Source organism: Heliangelus exortis, chromosome 1 (assembly GCF_036169615.1).
Source record: "Heliangelus exortis chromosome 1, bHelExo1.hap1, whole genome shotgun sequence".
NCBI lineage: Eukaryota > Metazoa > Chordata > Aves > Apodiformes > Trochilidae > Heliangelus > Heliangelus exortis.
The window spans coordinates 149,607,999-149,629,575 of NC_092422.1; the positions used below are offsets into that span (position 1 = coordinate 149,607,999).

At 39.5% G+C, this 21,577-nt stretch overlaps 1 protein-coding gene across 1 annotated transcript in view; it reads right to left on the minus strand.

The window, feature by feature from the left end:
* Positions 1 to 4,213: 4,213 nt before the first annotated feature.
* Positions 4,214 to 21,577, minus strand: part of SLC17A8 (solute carrier family 17 member 8) — a 29,915-nt gene continuing 12,551 nt past the window's right edge. The window contains exons 4-12 of the mRNA XM_071732960.1: positions 17,400 to 17,514; positions 16,851 to 16,938; positions 15,125 to 15,211; positions 14,090 to 14,229; positions 12,287 to 12,436; positions 10,950 to 11,082; positions 8,916 to 9,026; positions 7,431 to 7,558; positions 4,214 to 7,001 (exon numbers count right to left, since the gene is read on the minus strand). Coding sequence (XP_071589061.1) covers positions 6,663 to 7,001; positions 7,431 to 7,558; positions 8,916 to 9,026; positions 10,950 to 11,082; positions 12,287 to 12,436; positions 14,090 to 14,229; positions 15,125 to 15,211; positions 16,851 to 16,938; positions 17,400 to 17,514 — 1,291 coding nt within the window. The 3' untranslated portion in view covers positions 4,214 to 6,662. The remainder of the gene's footprint in view (positions 7,002 to 7,430; positions 7,559 to 8,915; positions 9,027 to 10,949; positions 11,083 to 12,286; positions 12,437 to 14,089; positions 14,230 to 15,124; positions 15,212 to 16,850; positions 16,939 to 17,399; positions 17,515 to 21,577) is intronic.

Sequence of the window (21,577 nt, forward strand, 5' to 3'; positions counted from 1 at the left end):
ACCTTCGGCCATCCAGGGCAACACCTCAGCTGCCCGCCATGACCCAGCTGCTGCAGCTGCCACTGCCAGCACAAACCTCAGCTCCAAACATCCCCTTTTATGGCATTAAAAAAAATAATAAAAAATTAAAATTATTACAAATTAACCCTTTGCTCTTACTGACTCTGTGCTGTCCTGGGGTCTTGTGTACTCTTCCATGAATGAGCAAGCGTCAGGAGAAGCCACAAATGAAAACAAAGATTAAACATAAGATCCAGCACAACCATAGCTTTTTTCTGTAGTATGTCCAAAGGGCTGTGACAGGTGAACCTGCCCCCAGGAGGGAGCAATGGGGAAAGGGAAGCAAACAGTGTGGGACAGAGGGTGTTCTTTCTGTCACTGAGGGACACCCACTGCTGGGCTCCCTCCCCACTCCCTGGGCATATCCCATACAGCAGCATCATTACACAGAGTAACATCACACCCTGTCACATTGGTCCCCCTTCACTTGTTTGTGTTCTTAACATTAATGTTTTTCATTTGTAAGGTCAGGTTACACCTCAGTACTATAATTTGCTCTTTCCCACCATGCATCAGCAGGGGCCTATTAAGCCACCTTTATCTCCTTGAAGATTTTTCTAGGTACAAACTACAGAAATTATCACTGTCAGGACATGCACTGAGTTTCTCAGAACATGCAGAAATCTTTCTTTTGATTTATATGTAGGAGAGAGTGCAGGGAGTAAATAGATGCCTCCCTAAAACAAGAGAAAGTCCCATTCCTCTTATCTTAATCATAGCATCAGCAAGTTTCTACAACTATTTCCTTTCCTGTTCATTACTCCTATGCCCAGGAGAGGGAAAGCACCTGGCATGGTGCTTTAGGTGGCTGCCAGCTCCTGAGAGCAAATCCATCTTTATTGGGAATCCAAAATATTTCCTGGTTTACAGAAGTTGTTGTTTTTCCAAGATTTGTGATCCTAAGATTCGTGAGATACCTCTGGGTAACAACAGCAGAGATTTATTTCTCATGAGTTCCAGTGTTTTCCTAACATATATTTAACAAAATAGCCATGACCTGCTCAAAGGAACTCTGAATTGTCATGCAGGTAGAACTAAACCTAAAACAAGGAACAAAGTAGGTGCCAAAAGATTTTACAGAAAGAGTCCAAGCATTGACTTTATTGAATAGATAAATGCAGTTATAGATAAACAAATGTAGTCTGTTGGCTGCTGCATAAATCCAAGTCACTAATTAAATGAGGGAGAGAACCAAGTTAAATGAGTCAAGCTTTTATTATGACAGAGAGCTAAATATCCAAATGGTATGCTCTTGGGGGAAAATGGGTTGGCTCTTATTATGTTATTTTTAAAGGTAGGTCAGCACAAGGAAGAACAATCTTACTAAATTTCTTACATAAATTTATTCCTTTGCTTACGTAATTTTGCATGCAGGAGATCTGTAAAAATGAAAAGCAGTATAAACACTAAAATCCAAAAAGGTTGAGATAAAAAGGAATAATTTTTCCTGTCACAGCTAAACATTGTTATCAAGTGGATGTTATAGCTGATATCAGTATGTGAGCAATTAAAAGCATTTTTTCAAAGAAGCTTGCCAGATTGTCTTCTGCATGTACATATAGAGCTTCAGTAGTATTCATAGGGTGATCTCAACATAACTATTTGGATGACATAAGAATGAGAAGTTTCTAAATCTCTTAATTTCATGAGAGCTATGTTTTGAAATGAGACCTGAGTGAACTCCCTGAACCTTGGAATGATGCAGAATATCAGGTCTTGAACCATCCTGTAGGCTGTAACTCAAAAATCTAAAGAACTCCAAATTCTATTTCTAAGATTTGGAAGCTGATTCATTGTCCATCCTCAGCTCTTTTTCTGTATTGGCTCTTAGCTGCAACTTTATTTGTCTTTTTCTCTTTCCCCCTCTCTGTTCTTTTAATCACAAGAAATATTAACTTCTTGCTCTTGAAACGCAAATAATTAAATAGCATTCTCAAATTAAATTTAAAAAGGGAAGAAAAAATATTATAAGAAACCTGTTTAGGTTTTGTTTTGTTTGTTTGTTTTCACAAAATTCTCTTTAAAGATAAAAGTGACTAACCTTAAAGATCTCTGTAACTATCTGACAACAGGAGTCAGCTGGAAATATTTAAAGCCAGAACACATTTTGCGTGATCGTGAGTTCATTTTTACCTTGCTACTTTCAAATCAATTATGTTACACACATGAGACTCCTCCTGGCAATTCGTTAACATCTGGATGCCCTTGTTAAATTTTTTATTCAAAAGTCTGTATGTTCTTTTGGACTAAGTGATTATTTCCCAGTGTAAGTTTCTACTCAGGTGAAATTTCATTGTCCTCTCAGTAATTTTGTCTTTCCCACTATAGGGATTATTTTGTTTAGCTGCTACATAAATATAATAGGAGTGTTAATTAGCATTAAAATTTTTCTAGTAGTGCCCAGAAAACATGAGATGTCAAGGAAATAAAAGCTGCAGCTTTTTTGTTCTAAAGAAAGATCAATGGATAACTACACCGGACAGTATATAGCTAGGACTTATTGTTCTACTTTTTGTCTCCTCAGACTTAAATGAATATTCCATGGCCTATTATTTATTCTACAGTTTCACATTGTGAAGAGCTGACTCTTCCTTAGCTTCCTTAAGATCTCTTTTCCAATATAAATCCAATTTCGATTCATTCTGCAATCAGGAAATCATTTTCAATTCAAACTCTGAGTGTTTGAGCACTGACTTATATTTGAAAATATGCAAAAATTATTTTGGACAAGGAGACACAAAACCATGCAAATAACGCAATACATGATGTTTTATCAAGCTAATATTTCTCCTTAGAAAATACCATTTGAATTATCCACACACATTCGCATTAGAGCCATGACTTTTTTGGAGTCAGGCTGGGATATGCCAGCTGTTTGTCTGATTGTTTACAGGTTCCAAATTCTCACATATTTTTAAAAAATAGATTTAGCAGAAACACCCTCAGTGAGTGTGATTTGTCAGATCCCACAAGAAAAGGCTCTTGGAGAAGAGTGCAGACAGATACATCCAGCAAAACTGGAGTTACAAAGCCTGTTTGGTCACAGTGAGTTGGCTTTATTCTTGGTCATACAGTACTGTGGAAGCTACTGTGTAAATCAAAGAGTTGATTAAGTAACCAAGATTTCCAGGAAAGAAAATTAATTTCCAACCACTGCTGTTGTTTACACTTCATGCAATGCACCTGAGCAATTTTAAACGGATCAAAAGGAAAGGAAGAAAGACAGCCCAAACATCTGAATGTTGTTGCCTAGAAAAGCATTGTGGTCTGTGCATAGTATCAGATTGTCAGAGATTATGTTCTGTCTCCCGAAGCAGTTACATTTAGAAAAAAAAAGTGTTTACTTGAATGCAGAAATTTTTTTTTTGAAAAAAATTGTAAATTGCCGATATTTTAATTGTCAAAATAATTTAAGCCATTACTTTCAAGGTATTAAATAATGATCATATGTCCATTGAAGTCTGAACTAAATCAGTGCAGTCTGTAGATACAAAATGATTCTGCTAAACTAAACTCACTGTGTTACTTGTGACATCTGTGGTGCATATCCTTAACAGTAAGAAATTGCAGATACACTGACCAGAGACACAACAGCTCTTGTGTGCCTGCTGGCCATTTCTCAGAGTTTCTGAGAAACCGAATTTTTGTAGTTCTTTTCACAACAATGACATTCACTTGATTTGTGTTCCTCTTAGCAAAACAGGAAAAATTACCCTTTATCATTATTGGGAAAATGATGCTTCTTAGAAAACATTATAGAATCACAGAATGCTTTGGGTTGGAAGGGACCTTAAGGACCAAATAGTTCCAGCCCCCTTGCATGGGCAGGGAAACCTTCCACTAGACCAGGTTGCTCAAAGGCCCATGCAGCATGGCCCTGAACATTTCCAGGGAGGGGGCATCTATAACTTCCCTGGGCAAAATGTTCCAGTGTCTCACCAGCCTCACAGGAAAAAAATTTCTTCCTAATCCCTAACCTAAATCTACCCTCTTTAAGCTTGAAGCTGTCCCTCCTTGTCCTATTGTTATGTGACCTTGTGAAGAGTCTCTCTCCAGGTTTCCTGTCGGCCCCTTGAGGTACTGGAAGGCCACTCTAAAGTCTCATCAGAGGCTTCTCTTCTCCAGGCTGAACAATCCCATCTCACTCAGTCTGCCTTCATAGGAGAGGTGCTCCAGTCCTCTGATGACCTCCATGTCCTTCCTCTGGAAAGACAGGTCCATGTCCTTCTCTTGGGGACCCCAGAACTGGACACTGGTGCGGGCTCACAAGAGCAGAGCACAGGGGGAGAATCACCTCCCTTGACCTGCTGGCCGTGTTTCTTTTGATGCAGCCCAGGATGTGGTTGGCTTTCTGGATGGCAAGTACACATTGCAGGCTCATGGTGAACTTTCGTGGACTGAAATCCTTAAGTCCTTCTCCTCAGAGCTGTTCCAAATCCATTCTCTGCCCAGCCCGCATTTGTGCTTGGGATTGCCTGGACTCACCAGCCTTACTGTTTCTAGAATAGTCCTTTCTCTGGTCTTCCCTTTCCTTTTTGCCAGATTGGATTTACTAAGATTCTTGTATTAAATAATTTTCTAATCTGACTTTCCCTGTCAAGAGTTCCTGTCATAACTACACACATGCTAGGTGACTGGAGAAGGAGGAAGAAGCTGTCTGATTTGCACATATGCAAACAAGTGCCTTATTTCCTAAATTGCTGTGGAAGTTCAAAAATAGTTTGACAGCAGCTGGTCCAGTTCTTTTGATAGACAGGTGAGAATATTTACTCAAGCTCCTGCCACTTAAATCTCAAAATATTATCTATAATCTGTAAGAATAAGATATTTTCTTATACCTGTTCTAGGTGTCTGCAGTGAAATAAGCAACTAAAATCTAGAATTCTGAAAAAAATATTATTTTCAGTCCTAACAGAATAAAGTGATTAGATGCTTTTGAAGTGACTATTAATAAACTGCATTGTGTCAAAGTAGGATTGAGCTGTACCATAACAAGTACCCCCCATCACTGAATATCTGCTGATATCAATTTAAAAGTCTTCAGTTTAGGTATGCATTCATTCACCTCACTTTATTTCTTAACCTTATTTAGCTGTAGATTGGATTTTGCTGTGTAGAAAATGAACCAGAAACATGAAAAGAGAATTAGTTAACTTCCTGGTGCTCCTGTTTGCATTTGTATGGAAGATAAATCATCCATGGATTCAAATGGATATGCAAGCGTAACTCCACTCATGGCACTTCAAGAAAATAGCAAAATGTGTGTTAGAAATTTTCAAATCTCATGAGCATCACAGTGGCTGTATATGGTACATAAGAACATTCATAATAATGAAACATCACAAAGAACACCGTAGGCTACACAGGATAGATTTCACTTGAATTTAATGAGGCAGTAATCATAATAAAGACAAATTAAATCACAGATTACTGAAATACTCCATTCTGAAAAGATTATTAGTGCCACAATGAACCTCTATGTGTTGCAGCTAACTGCTTGAGATCATACAGCATGCTCCACTGGTTATTCTAAAAATGGTAGAAAAAGGCTAAAGCCTCTTTAAACTGTCAAACATATACCAATGGCAAAAGAAAATTATTTTCAGACATAAATACTCTGCTAACTCTCAAATGGTTCTGTACTTCATTTGCAGCAATAGCAAGACTGAGGCAATAGAAAAGTTACAGATCCAAAACTAAAGACTTTGCTTGTATAAGTAAGCTCATTCGCCTAAATGAGGACAGATGGAGGTTGAGGCCAGGAATTCTATTAGTATAATACTAGAAAAATATATTCAAGTTACTTCACAATAATGAATTGAGTGAGAAACCTAATCCCAAAAGGACTAAGATTTCCTTTGATAAGGATTAATAATATTGCATCACTAACGATGATCTTGTATTCAAAATTATTTCATGCCAGCACAAAATCTTTGAAGGTGGAGAAATCTCGAAAGTATCCATTTTATTACCTTATCCAGGCTCTGTGGGCTATGCATATAAAGCAGACTTTTAATCTATTTGAAGGAACTTTTGAAGTAATACTGTGTCATTGCTGCTACATGTTCCTCTTCCTGTTGTTGAGTGAGCATTAGTAATTAATTAAAGCCTAATTAAAGCCTAGTCTCAAACTTGCTTTTCTTTCAACATGAGCTTGCAGTTTAGCATGGGTTAAGCAGCTCAAATCCAGCCTACAGGAATTCTAAACAGGCAAAGCAGGGCCTCTCAGGGCAGATTTTCATGCCACTGGAGCCCCATTAATTAAATATGTAGCTGTGGATCTACCATATGACCTTGTCCTTTCTCCTTGCTCTTACACCCATAGGCTTACACCAGGCAGGAGCCCTGCCAGGGCTGGTTGTCTTCTAACAGGTGCAGGAGCTCCTCCCAAGGGAACACAATGCCTGAGAAAATATTTACTATCACTTCTCCCAGTCCCATCGTTGTCAGCCCTCTTCCATACTACCACCCCTTTCACCCAGCCACGTGGCCAGATTTACATGATTGAATAAGAAAATAAATATGGATACTTTATTACTTGGGGCAATTAGGCAGGAGAGGAGATGGGAGCAGCTGCTATACAAACCGTACAATTTCAAGTCTTACGACAAATCCTGAAAATTTCCATTTTCATAATGGTAAGAAGTCTGTTCTTCCATGTCTTGAGTTGCTTGCTTTTGCTTTCTCCATTCCTTTCTCTGTACTTCACTGTTCTGACTGGTAGCACCATACGTTTTCTTTGGACTTACAAAAGTTTCATTGTTCATCTCTGTTTCTTCAGCCAGTTCATCCTGATCAATTATGCCACATTTCTCTTCACTGAGGTTTTCTGGGTCAGCCCATTCCTGCTTCTCCCCAGAAGCAAAGATAGCATAGAATATCACTCCACTGTAATGTACCAGGGCAGCAATCAGAAAGACATTTTGCCATTCTTCCCGTGTCTGAAAGAACAGTTCAGTTCTCATTAAGTTTGAGGTAAAGAGAAATATTACTCTATGAAGTAGACCATGAATTAACACTTACTGAACCGTGACCTTGATCACTGTTAGATTCCTGATGTTAGAGATAGAACAGTTTATGTCACTGTGAAGATTTTTTTTCCCACAACAACTGCTAATAAAATAAAACAGGATTTTTTTTCTTCACAGTGTTTTTCTCTTGCGTGTGAAATGTTCATGAAATTGGAAATGTAGGGATTCCTCTAGCGACTTAGTTAATCTTATTGTAGATCTGTGGTAGCTTGGAAACCCTACCCAGAAATGCACTGCAGTGGAGTTTCACATATCCTATAAGCCTTAGCCAGCTTCAAAATGTCTTAACTTTAGTTGGATCATCTAATTCTTTTCCTAGAAAACCTGGAGAAATGTTACCTTATGCTTTGTCATTGCACCAACGATGAGCGGGCACACCATGCCGGACAGTGTCCCCACACCATTGGAGATCCCCATCAGAATGCTGGCATAACGGGGGGCTATGTCCAAGTGATTCACATTAAATCCTTCAAGAAATGAGAGACAATGGTCAACCTTTGCACTACGAGACCAACAGGGCTTTCTAGCAGCCCTTTTGGCTGAAGAAGCCTGAAAAATTTAGGAAACTCTGTATTATATATTTCAGAAAGAAGAATAGTATTTTTTTTTTGGTTGCTACTCTTCATTCTTTTTCAAAGCCCCCTTTTTTTTTCCTCATCTCTGGGGATCATATTGTACAAAAATAAGGTTTGGTTTGGCCACATTTAAAGTATCTGTGATCCCCATCTTCTCATACTAAAACAATGCACTCAACAAATATTTTTAATTAAAGAATGAATGCATCGTGTTAGTCAAATGATACTTTTGATTTAGGTGGTAGTAGTCATTATAGATATTTTCTGGTACTTCAAGTGGCATTTTAGCAACATAAAAGACCAGAACATAAGCCAGAAGGAAAATAATTATCCTTACTGTAATGTATCTCTGAATACATATTTTATCAAGAAATAAAAACAAATAGTAAAAATCAGACGAAGTACTTATTTTGCTTTGGTTAATTAGAGTTAGGCATATGGGCTCTGGATGATGACAAGAAAGGATGATGAATTCCAAGTCCATGGCATTAAATACAATTAAAAGTTGAGTATTAGGAAAATACTGCAGTGAAAACTGATAGATAGAAATAGCCTGATATATAAGCACCTCATAACTGAGTAGAAAAACTATTTCCCATCTGCAAAACCTGAAACAACTGAAAGTTACTTTGCTGGTCATTTTTGTTCAACTGATCCATCTTCTTGGCAGCCTGATAGCTGATGGCCTTCCATCTCCATAACAAAAGGGGTTTTTTTTTAAGCAGTGTTGGTACTGATGGAGCTACACAAGTAATTCTGAGACTGGTGAGTCCCATGAAAGTGTCAGAAACAGCTGTTCTGGAGAAGGACTCCTTATAGGACACAACAGAGAGAGGACTGACCCAAAAGGCACAGACTGGTAGCTAGGGCTAGAAGCAGACTTGAAACTGATAGCCTTTGAGCAACTACTCATGCCAGAGTGATTCTCACACTCGTTTCAGGGATATTTTCAATGCAAGATGAAAATGTGGCTGGCACTGTAAAAGTAAATTGTAAAAGAACAGCATGGAGCTGGTGTGAACTGGAATCAATAAAGGGCAGGTTCTTTCAAAGCTCACTGTCCTTATGTGCAACACTTTTCATAGATAATGAGGTAAATGATTTCTGAAATGGGAAGAAATAGGGAATACACTGTAAGCAGCCACATTAAGAGCAAGTAGAATAATATGAATTATGACAATAACAACAGTGGGGTTAACAACATCACTTTATCACTAATAGTAAAACTAATAATAAGATTAATTCTTACCTGAAATTGCAAATCCACTGAAGCCTACTGCTAACACCAGAAAGGAAATAGCCACACCTTTTGTATGAGAATAACCAACAACCAAAAGCAAGGTTGCTTCCATCCCAAAGCCTTCAAATGAAACACATGGGAATAAATTACATTTAAATTACTATTGGTCACGGAGACCAATAAGGTCTAGCCAGAAGAGCAACTTAAAATGACACAAAATTCTTTCGTATCTTATAGCTATTCTTGAATACACTTAGAAAGTGTGGATTCACAGAAATATTTTGGTATTTATTGTTTGAGAATATACTTCTTCTACTTGTTGCTGTGTAAAGGATCTAAGCAATTGGTAAAGTTACTGTTATAATACAGGGAAGAAAGGAAAAACTGACTCTGTTCAAAGTGCTGCAAGATTCACAAGTACACAAACATGGTAGGGATGGGAGAAAAATACTTCTTGCCTTCTATTTCTCATAGTTGTAGTGATGTGAGATGTTCTTGGTAAATGAAAAAAAAAAAAAAAAAAAAAAGAGCATTTTACATACAAATGTGCCATCAACACAAAAGGACATCCCTGAGCACCGCAGGAAACTGTCTCTCATTATGTAAACTCATATTTTCTAACATGTACCACTGAAGTCTTTCTGTTTGTTTGGTTTGGTTTTTTATTTAATGACGCTGAAAATACACCCTAAAGATACAATAACTCTGAGAGCCTTTGTGAAGATGCATAGCCAAGCTGCATGGCATCTCTGACAGCAGGCATCTCTATTTCAGGCAGTCTATGCAATCCATAAAAAAATGTAAGCCAGGAACTGGCAGTGGAGAATGATTCCACAGGCTATCTGGCTTGAATTTTGTTTCTATTATTTAGTATCATCTCTACATGTCGATGTCATTGAATTTTCAGTTAAACAAGTGGAACAAATTATTTTGTGCTGAGTAAAAAATGTCTCTGTCCATACTTTGCAGTTTTGTTTTGTGAGGGCTTTTTTTTATGCAACCCTTCTAGCATAAACTTGCCAGTGGATTCTGCTGGAAGTAGCATATGGGAATATAGCTGGTTATTGTAAAACTGTATTCATCAGGAAAGGATCTCTCCAGCACCATCATACATTGAATTGTGGAATCATTAAGTTTGGAAAGGACCTTCAAGATCATCAAGTCCAATTGTCAGTCCTACACCACTGTACCCACTAAATCTTTCAGAGCACCACGTCTACACATTTTTTGAATACCCCCAGGGACAGCAACTCCACTGCTTCCTTGGGCAACCTGTTCAAATGGTTCACCACTCTTTTGGTGGAGAAATTTTTTGCAATATCCAATCTGAACCTCCTGTGGTGCACCCTGAACACATTTCCTCTTGTCCTGTCACTCATGACCAGAGAGAAGAGGCCAACACTCTCCTCATTGCAACCTCCTTTCAGGTTGCACCTCAGCCTCCTCTTCTCTGGGCTGAACAGCCCCAGCTCCCTCAGCTTCTCCTCAAAGGATCTGTTCTCCAGACCCCTAATCATCCTAGTTTCTCTTCTCTGCACCTTCTCCAGCACCTCAATATCCCTCATTTGCTGCAGCACCCAAAAGTGTACACATTACTCAAACCGTGGTCTCACCAAGGCCAAGTACAAGGGTAAGGTCACCTCCCCGGTCCTGCTGGTCACACCTCTCCAGATACAGACCAGGTTGTCTTTGGCCCTCTTGGCTACCTGGGCACACTGTTGGCTCATGTTCAACTGGATGTCTGTACAAGTTTGCAGGATGAGGCCTATTTGGTCATACTACTCTTCTCTGGGCCACCCCCTGTTGTACTGTTAAGTATTAAGCAGACTTCTTTCCTCCTCCCTCTTTAAAAACATTGGAGTAATGATTTATACCATGAGGATATTAAATATCAGCTCTCAACTAAATACTTCAGATTAACGAGCTGCAAATGCAACCTAGGGTAATTTGTCTCTTGTTACAAATACACATGGACCAAACTGTGATTTTTGTGTCAATTGCAGCACCTAATTGAAATACAGTATTTTCAGAAGCCAATAGTACCTCCACAATTCATGACCTTCCTTACAGTGGTAGTGGTTAAAATCTTCCTGCTCCTTAAGAAGTCAGCTAGCTGCCCTCCAATGGGTACGATGATGGTCATGACCATGTGAGGAACAGCTGACAAAAGGCCAACCTGCAATTAAACAAAGAAGTTCTTGCTACTTGTGTCCTCCCACAGGATTTAGAGGGAAGAGAACAGGAACCAAACCTTTTCTTCACCTCTTTTTTTCCCCCCATCAGACACTTTTTTATCCTGGATCCTTGTGTGGGAGGATTATAGACAGGTCCAAGAGGACTGCAACCAAGGCTCGGGAGACCTTAAGCTACATTTTTCCCAAATTTAGGGATTTTCAGGAGCTTGAGGGACTCCAGCATAGTCATGTCCAAGTAGTAACAGGTCTTCCCAATAATGGCAGCATGTGAGCCATGATGTGGCCAGGAACTATCCAAGTCAGCCCTGGTCTACCAGCTCTGCTGGCTCTTTGTAAGGTGAGTCTCAGGATGCTAAACCAGATGCCATCCAGTTATTGTCTCCATTCCACATTAGTTTTTAACTACTGTGAAACACAGAGGTGTAACTCCAGCATTTATGAAGTCAGTTCAGACTAAACAAACCCTTTTTTGTCTTAATAATGCTGTCCTTCATCTCAATGCTGCACTTCACCATTTAGTGACACTGCTACCACGGCAGCATTGCAGAACCTGAGCACATTGGTGCCCCCAGAGCACACCAGATAATGATGTTTGTTATTAGTTTTCAGGATTACAACTTAAAAAATACAGCAAGCTGGTTTTTTTAAAGGAAATTTGGGGAAAGTTTTCTGGAACAAATATTCTGAAATCCTCGTTTAGGCTCTGAAGCTGAAGTGTAACAAAAGTGGCTTTAATGAATTGGCACTGGCAGAGCAGATCAATCCATATTTCTCCCTGCATTGCCAATGAAAACTAAAGGAGGAAAAAAAAAACAAAACCAAAAGACTAAAAATTACATAGCAACTGATGCTAAACTGTCAAGACTAAAAGAAACGTGCATTTTTGTATTTGCTTACCTTGACAATAATTAATAATTAATTAATAATACAAAATTAAACATCTCCTGGTTTTCATGATCTGAGGGGTTTTAATCAACTCTTTCTCAAAACAACTTTTTAGTCCTCTCCTTTTGCAATTTATTTGATGCTAGCAAGCTTTTCTTTCTATCTGATCACCAGAAGCATGCCATCCCAGGTACTGTTAATAATCTACTCTAATGTCTCCAGAGGGATGTGGAGATCCTGAAGCACTCTGCACCTCCTAGGGTGAGCTCTGAAGGTCAGTGCTTCACCTCAGAGATTTACCTTGCTTATTGCAAATCCAAAGACTTCTTCGAAGTAAGCAGGCTGACTTATAAGGAGCAAATAAAAGGTCCAGCTTCTGCAAAAGTTTGCCACTATGATTGCATAAACTGGCATTGAGGTGAAAAATCTCTTCCAGGGGGTACTAAATTTCTAGGAAGACATAAAAAAAATATTACAGGCATTTTTAGTGGGTAAAAGGCAAAATAAAAGACACGTATCTTTTAGCATGAGGACTACCCACTGTATTGCATCCAATTTACACTGCAGAACCTGAGCACACTGGTGCTCCCAGACCACACAGATAATGACATTTGTTATTAGTTTGCAGGATTACACTTGAAAGTAATTTACAGCAAGCTGGTTTCACTTACAATGCAAGTAAAAGGTGTTTCCTGGATTAGTGGCAAAAGCAGGTGGAGAAACTTTCTTAGGACATCTAGGATATTTAAGTTGTCTACTGTGCTACTGTCCTCTATTTACTGAAACTGCAGTGGAATCCTGCTATTGGGATAACAGGATCAATAGCAGGATCAAATAAAAGTAAAGAAAACCTTGTGCCATTCCCCAGTTTTTGGCATGAAAGTTTGAGACAGTCCACTTGAAGAATCATAAAAAAAAGGATTATCCAAGATAGGAGACATGTGGCAGCACAGCAACAGGCAGCTAGCTATCTGCTTTAACCTAATTAATTTAATTCAGCAAGTTCATGGTACAGGATTTAATGTCTATAACTTGCTTTTGACATTTCCAGCTTCTGTTTGGGCTGCAATAGTCCATACAGCTGGAACAAAGAACACTTCAGAGCCTTATTCATTTATAATGGAACTCAAATCAGAAAGATGATGATGTAACTGAAAGCTGAAAGATATAACTATGGAAATATGAATCAACGCTCTCTTTTTTTTTTGTTTGTTTCTTTGGGTTTTTTGTTGGTTTTTTTTTTTTTTTTTTTTTTTTTTTGTAGTAGTTGTTTTCTACAGGCAACCATATTTCTGCAGTTGTGTGTGAACCCATGGTGGGGGTAGGAAGTGTCCTCTGCAGCAAAACCACTGCACAGAGAGGAAAAGACCATGGTCTCAAACAAGTATGTGTGTCTCCTGCTAAGACCTGAATGACTTCAGCCAAATATCAGGAGTATGCCCAAAAGGAGATTCTGGTACTGTATGCTGTCAGCAAGGCTATTACCCAAAATGTGTAGAGGAAAGAGTTTGGAGTTATTTTGTTCTAGAATATTCAAGAGTAAAAGCCATGAAGGAGCAGTTTATCAATTAACAGCTTTGTTTTTAACCACTAAGCAAAACTGAGGTACCTAAGGAAAGAGAGATAAGTTTAATGGGAATATAGATTTTAGATTTAAGTTCCAGAGAGAGAAGTCTTAAAACGAGGAGTTGAACTACTGTGAGAGTAAGCAGGACAGAAACCCTGTCCTTAAACTTTCAGAACTTTAGTCATTGTCAATAAGAACTCAAAAGGTAGCTGGATAATTACCAGCTGCAGCCAGCTTCTTATTTAGCCATTTTGATTGGTATTTTTTAAGTACATGATAATTACTCAAAGGCAGGAGATCAGGGAGTGTTTTTCTCCCTCTCTCCCCACTTCTTTACCTCCCTAGGGTAGGGAGCCAAGAGTGAAAATAGCAATGTGTGTTTTGCTGTAGCTGAACTCCTCCTGCATGAGCCTGACCCTGTAATTTTCATAAAAGGAGCAGTCTCTAAGCATCAACAGCTAATATTATCCATCCAGTCACATGCTTATCTCATGCAAAGTTCTCACAAATTATAACCAGAAACCTTTTTTACTTACACTTGCACTAGCTAGGCCAGCTCCTTCTCCAATACTTGTTTCTATATATATCTTTTCTTCACTGGTTATTGTTGGATGTGCAGCAGGGCTCTCATAGGCATGAAGCAGCCAGAACATGTACCAAACAATCCCAAACATTCCTGGATAGGCAGGAAAAGCAAAGCCCGGTGTTAAAAACCAAAAAAAAAAGCCATGCTTCAGTATTGGCAGGCCTTGAAGGTTTTTTTGAGAGCAAATTAAACCAAAACTGTATAAAACATCCACCCAGGGAAGTAAGAAAATAATATAACTCTGTGTATATTGTCTGCTTGTGTGCAAAGAATTTGAACATTTTGTCATTTATATTGTGATACATGTAAGGCAGAGTAAAAGAAGAAGCAAAGCTTTAGCTGGGAACTGGGGGAGGAAAAATACCAGACTGGTTATAACATGGTCACAATCTGCATAAAAGAACTTCAGATTTAGATTGCAGTGGCAGATCTCATGCTGTGTCCTGTGTCTCCAGGAAAAACACATCTAACCTGGTTGCTGATGTGCAAGGTTGGGTTTGAGCCAGCTCTGCCACATACTGAAGGAAAAGCACAGTTCAGCCAGGAGTCATATGGTGAGACTGTTTTATGGAGGTGATGCTGCTTTACTGAGGGTGGGCAGCATGGGGCAGATGTCTCAGGCTGAAAAAGGCTTTAGAGGCGTTCGACTCCCCATCAGCAGAATATGCTGTAGCATCTGCTCTTAGGGTGGGCTCCAGGACACTCACCACACAAGTGTTTGTGCTACAGAGCAACTTCAGCAAGAGCATCCAAGCCTGTCACTGAGACTGCAGACTCAGCCATTACAGTTGTAAAACACTTTACAACAGACAATTATAAAACAATTTTTTTCAGAAGCTGCAACAATTAGAGTATACATTGGAATACCCATTTCCAACCTCTTCACTCCCCAAAACAACTTTAATCCATACTTGTTAAACAGGTTTAACAAAACTGCTGGCTGTACCAGTCTAGTCACAGAGATCCTTTATGTTAAGCAGCTCACCATAAATATAGAAGACTGATGACCATCCTATATACTGGACCAGTACGCCTGCCAGCGGCATCGCAACCACCGCACCCGCGTAAGACCCTGGAGGAGAAAAAGGATTATCAAAGCATGTCAGCTGCTAAAGGCACACCCAGCCTTCAGTGCAGACGATCCAGACAGGTGTTTACAGGGGCAGAACTGAAGGGACACTTCTGGCTGATTGGTGCCATGATTCCTGTGAATGGATTGACAGCTGTAAAATTTTGCTCGGGGTGCTGGGAAGGACTGGTGCTTGCTGGCATGGAATCACCGGTCTCATTTTGCAATTAGAGGGGCTGTGCCTTGTAGATAAATGGATTCTGAAAATCCAAGACTGATGAAGAACCACCACACAGGCATAAGCTGTATGTGTGCACTTAGTGGGCAATTCTACCCAACCCCATGATGTATGATGTGAGATTTAGAGAAGCTTATGGCTCAAGTTTCAGAAGCCTTCTTGGTGTCCAGAAATCCTGACGTCTGCAGATATGCTGGAAGGCTCTTGTCATGGCTCTAGAGGAATTGCTGGAAAGCAATTTCGAGAAGGATTTGGGAGTCCTGGTAGATAATGATAGATCCATGAGCCAGCACTGTGCCTTTGTTGTGAAGAAAGTCAACAGAATCCTGGGTTGCATAAAGAAGAGTGTGGCCAGTAGGTCAAGGGAGGTCATTCTCTTCCTCTTCTCTACCCTGGTGGGTACACAGCTGGAACACTGCATCATGTTCTGGGCTTCCCTCTTCAAGAGAGACAGGGAACTACTAGAGAGAGTTCAATGAAGGGCAACAAGGATGACTGGGGCATTGGAGCATCTCTATTATGGGGCAAGGCTGAGAGAGCTGGGAGTCTTTAGGCTGGAGAAGAGAAGGCTGAAGGGAGACCTCACTAATGCCTACAAGTATATGAAGGCTGAGTACAAAGATGATGGAGTGAGACTCTTAGTAGTTCCCAGTGATAGTATGGGGAGCAGCAGGCACAAGATGGAACATAGGAAGTTCCATTTAAATGTGAAAAAAAAATATTCTTTACTATGACGGGTGACACAACATTGGAACAAGCTGCCCAGGGAGGTTGTGGAGTCCCTTTCTCTGGAGACATTCAAAAGTGTGGTCTGCTTTAGTAGAAGAGTTTAACTAGATGATCTCTAGATGTCCCCTCTGACAATTTTGTGACCTTCCAGAAGGACAGGCAGGTGTCAGCATTGGAAAGGTACATGGAGAAGAGAGTAGAAAACAACTCAGACCATAATTCAGATCAGAGTGAGGCAGAACAGCCAGCAGCAAGAAGTTACACCAGCTTCACTGAAGTATATTGAGCAGCCAGACTGAAGTACTCAAGTACTTTTAAGATTTTTAAGTGCATGCTTGTTTAGGAGGCTTGATTTAATATGTGTAGTAAATGGAATCATGAAGGATGGAAGAAATTAATGGAAAACAGAAGTGTGATTTCTCTTATGAGATACTTCTAGACCCATTTGAGTTCACTATGAGAACCATTGTGAGGGTTGGCTTTAAAAGATAAAGTGGTGACATATTAAACGAAAAGGCTCTCAGGTTTCTGAGCTCTGAGTAAAAGCCGAATGAGCATGTGGAGATGTGTGGCAAAGGGCAGAGGGTTTGCATTTCTCTTTTGAATCATTAAATGAATAAAATACATCTAATAGGAATATGCACTTATGCAAACAGTATAAGCCTATCAACTTACCACAGAATGATGTGGTGGCCAACCTGCTTCTCTCCAGCGGAGGAGCCCATTTACTCCACATCCCATGGCAGGCTGGGTAGGTGACACCCTGGCAGACATTTCACACATCATATGATTTGCTTTCACTGCATTCCTATTTCAAGCAGTTGCTGATACTATCCAACCTGTCTAGCTCTTTGTCACCATGGAATGAGGTAGGAAGGGTCAGGCAAACCTGGAAGAGCTCTACTGTTTGGAGTTTGATGATGTCAAACTAATTTGGATAATCACTTAAACATTAAAGTGTTCCAAGGTAAAAATGCTGGTTAGTACAGGCAATGAGTTGCGAAAGGAAACTAAAATAGCTCGAACTGCAACACCAGAAAATGAAACTTTTTACTTCAAGCAAACATGAAAATATAAATCAGCATGATTAAAACATTTTCATCTAAAACGAGTAACAAGTAAAAATGTAGATTGTTCAGAAAACCTGACCAAAATATCTTAGAACTTTTTAGAACAAAATTTCCAGACACAAATGTGTGAAATGAAAATGGTGAGTGCTCCTACCTCCACCAGACCTTGCAGAATCCTTACGAACATCACACAGCCATAATGTACTCTTGCTGCAGAAGGGATGAACATGTTCAGTGTAGATGTTAGAAAGATAGCTGCTCCAAATACCCTATAGGAAAAAAACAAGCAAACAAACAAACAAAAAACACACCAAAACAAACAAACAAACAAACAAAAACCCACCATGAAAAGGAATAAAATTACTCTCTGCTTTTCAGAAGCCATGCTCTTTTCAAGTACTATCTCAGACAATCTGACCTATTCCATCTCACCAACTCAAATGCTTGTAAAGTCCTCTTATTGGAAAAAGGGGACAAAACCCCATATGTCTAATTTTCCTCTCTGAATGAAATGGAAGTTTAATGTTTAAGTTCAGCACTTAAACAAAGGTGCTGAATTTTTCTTCGTGTGGGATACAGATGGGTATTGGTACTGAAGGCTAAGCTGTTAATGTGAGTCCTGACCTAAGAGAAGCATTTCTATCCTGGGAAGTACTTAAGTTGTGTTATATCAATAGAGTTTAACTTAAATCAGATTAAATCTGGTTTCAGTGTCCATCTGAACATGGGCTTGTGCTGATGAGTTCCACTTGCTGCTGCTCTGATGTGTAACAGGGCTGTTAAGATCAACCACTTTTCAACATCACCTCCAAATAATAGCTATAGATGTCCTTTGTAACATAGAAGGGACATTTCTACAAGATAGACTCTGTGAAAAAACATTACATAAACAGAGTTTTTTCTGCTTGGGAACAGCACTTGCTGCAGCTGGGCACAAGTCAGTCGAGGCTCTAAGAGCACCTGGGGCACAGTCCTTTTAGACAACAATTTTGCCACAGAAACTTCTCTGTGGTGGTAATGGATCCAAGCAGCATTGCTGAAAGCCCATGCCACTCAGAGGCTGTGGGGTAGCATTTAAAGCTGTGTCTGCTTCACTCTGCAGCACAAGGGAAAAGCATCCCTGGGTGCCCAACTCATGAAAGGACACCCATGGAGCTCGTTTGAAAACACAGGCTGCTGCCCCATGAAATACACCACTGGAAACCAAGAAAGAGACTGGGAACAACCAGCTGGAAGAATCGGTGAAATTACTACCATTAGTGGGAATGAGATGTACTTGATTTATTTGATTTTATATTTCTTCCCACCTGGATGACTGAATACTCAGGTTTCCTTTCTGTGCATCAACTGAGGCTGCGTCCTGCCCTCTCTAAATATCAAGAGTTCATTACTCCAGTGTCTCTGGAGGCTGATCTACATGAGGATCCACTCTAAGATCTTGTCACAGCACTGAAAAATATTAGAACTGGCAGTAGGACTTCTCCACAAATCCCAAGCACCATTTCAGCTGAATGGAGTGCTACTAAGCCTCAGTAGTTCACTGTCTTCTTTGTGTTGCCTGGGAGAGATCTTTCACGCTGCAGGCAGAAAGTTGCAGCAGCTGGTGGCCCAAGGGACCCCAGAACTTAGGATATGGGACATCAGCCCAAAAGCTGCCCTGTCTTGCTCCAAGGTGACACCCTGAGAACACAGCAGCCCCTTCTGTTCAGACCCCTCAACTCCCAGCTGCACTGCAGCATCTGCTGCTACTGGACCCTAATCCACCTTCCTTTTTTTCAAACTACTCAAATTCAGTGACTTTCAGGAAGCTTTGAACTTTCTTGTTATGCATGTGGGATTTCAGAAATATATATTAAGCTTCCTTCTGATGTACAAATGCTATTAGACAGATAATTTGGTAAGAAATCATGTAATTTGGACAACAGCAGTGTTGCTCTCCCTTTTGATTTTTCTGACAGAGATATACACAGATCTTATTATATCTAAGTGTTTATCATGCCACACGGTAAACTATAAGTTTATAAGTTTATAAGTTTAAAAAACCTTTCATCACTGCTTTTTTTCTTCTTTATTCTTTTCAATTGTTTATGTTTCAGTCTCTTTTTGAAAAATTACTCACGGGAAATATATGTCACTTCATTTTTTGAATCTGGCCTTAATATTCCCAATAGGATTAATGGTAGTATTATAGCATGAAGAATCTATAGTCAGAATTTATTACTGTTTTCTCTAAACTCCCCACACCTATTGACAAAACCAACAGTCTATGTTATGAGCTAGACAGCTCATAATCTGTATGACAAGAGAGCATTCAGCAGATGAACACAAAAGCAAAGAGGCTGGGTAGACTGGCAGACAGAATTGACAAGGGAATTACTTTATATGGAAAGCAGTCTGAAAATCTGGACTTGAATACAAAGCCTGTGATCGTAACTTGATATTTAGGAGATGGCTTTCAAAGCCAAGTAAATATGTAACTGAGAATAAGTATTACTTAGCTCTCTATTATGATCAGTGAAGAAAAAGAGTTTGGGTTGCTTGCCACTAATAGAAATATCAGGTCTGTCATCACAACAATATTGACAGTTTCAGGGAACTACAGCAAATTATGTGAATTAATAGACAGGTGAAAGAATAAGCCATAAGAAGGGGAAAATTTTTATGTAACCAAACAGCTAGCTCTGAACACAGAGTTTCCAATCTGTGCTACTTCATTTAGCACCAACTCTCAAAGTGCCTAGGTCAAAAATGCATCATTTACACTGAGTTACAGCCAGTCACTTATCTGCTACTGTTTAAGAGGTTAAGTAGCATTTCCACAGGGAAGAAGCATCTTTCCAGCACTTCATTGCCATTTATCCCAAAGATATCAGTGCTCATCATAACTAAAAATATCCCAGTTCTGTTCAGTTAATTCCTGTGTTCTTCTCACTGTTGTAATCCCTGGCCAGCTAGCACTTTGGGATCAAAATGAATTTCTTCAGCAATGGATTCCTTTGCCCAGCAGGGTGCTGTTACTGAAAACTGCTGTCAGGATATCACATATCCTTAACATCACCAAACAATGATGAAATTATGTGTGGATGCATGTTTGAGGACAAGCAGCAAGTTAAAGGGGCATTGTCATGAAATGGTTTGTGATCTTGTTAGTGGAATGCAGATATACACAAATCTGGATGAACGTATGAAGCAAATTATATAGTCCTAGATTATTTTGGTGCAAAACCATAAGGCACTTGATCATTTCAGCTGTTTTAAGATCCATTTGAATCCCACATTACTAGAGATAATGATTTGCACAGAGAAGTGCCTGGTGTGGGGGGTTCCGTGTATGCACAGTGCTGAGCAGAAATTAAATGGGTCTGTACCTAAATCTATAATATCAATAAAAAAGAAAACTTCTGGTTTTGTTGGTGATTCACAGACTGCCACCAGATGTGTTGGTTTCCTGCCCTGTGTCTTAGCAAGAAGTAAGCTCTCTGAAACAAACTCATCACTGCTGTTGAATATACCCAAGATGAATTTGGCTGGGTAAACAAGAAATAAAGGAAAACCATGGTGTTAGCCATACCTGTGAACCCCCTTACTACAAACAGAAATTCTCTTTGAGTCTTGTTCCTCAGCAAATTCTATTCCTATAGCCAGTAACGATGATAAAATCCATAATTTTATGTTGTATTATAATATTAGATTGAGGCTGAAATTCTCATGGGGACAGAAATGCAGCCTTCTGTGCAAATTTACAACACGTACGTAAGGAAGTACCCAGCTGACAATAAACACTGAGTTATGGTGTAAACATGGCTGATTTTACTGTTTGCAAGAAAATTAAGGAAACAAAAGCCAAAATAATGATATACTGAGCTATTCATCCAACAGTGTGCACATCTGTGTTTTGGGGTCCTTTTGCTGCAAAAGCTGGTGGCAAGACTAGAAAGACTTCATGAATTTGTCTGTCTTATTCAGCAGGTGAAAAAATACCCTGCTTAGGCACTTTTGTGTGGTAGAGAAATTAATAAGTGAGGATGCTAGGAGTGTTGAGAAACTGAATTCTGAGTCATTTTTGGTTACAGACAGAGGGGAGTTGGGACTGAACTTCTGGGCAAGTCTATGGGATGAGTGTCCTGAAGCCATTTCCATATGGACATATGGTGGGAAGAATTCCCAGGCAGCCTTATAGCTCTTTGCAGCAGGCAGAAAGGAAAGTACTTGGATTTGAGGAAAACCAATATATACCCAGTCTTAAAGATCTTTTCCACATCTGATTGTAGGTAAGAGAAGAACAACCAAGCTGGTGAAGGGTATAGAGAATAAGTCCTTTGAGGAGAGCCT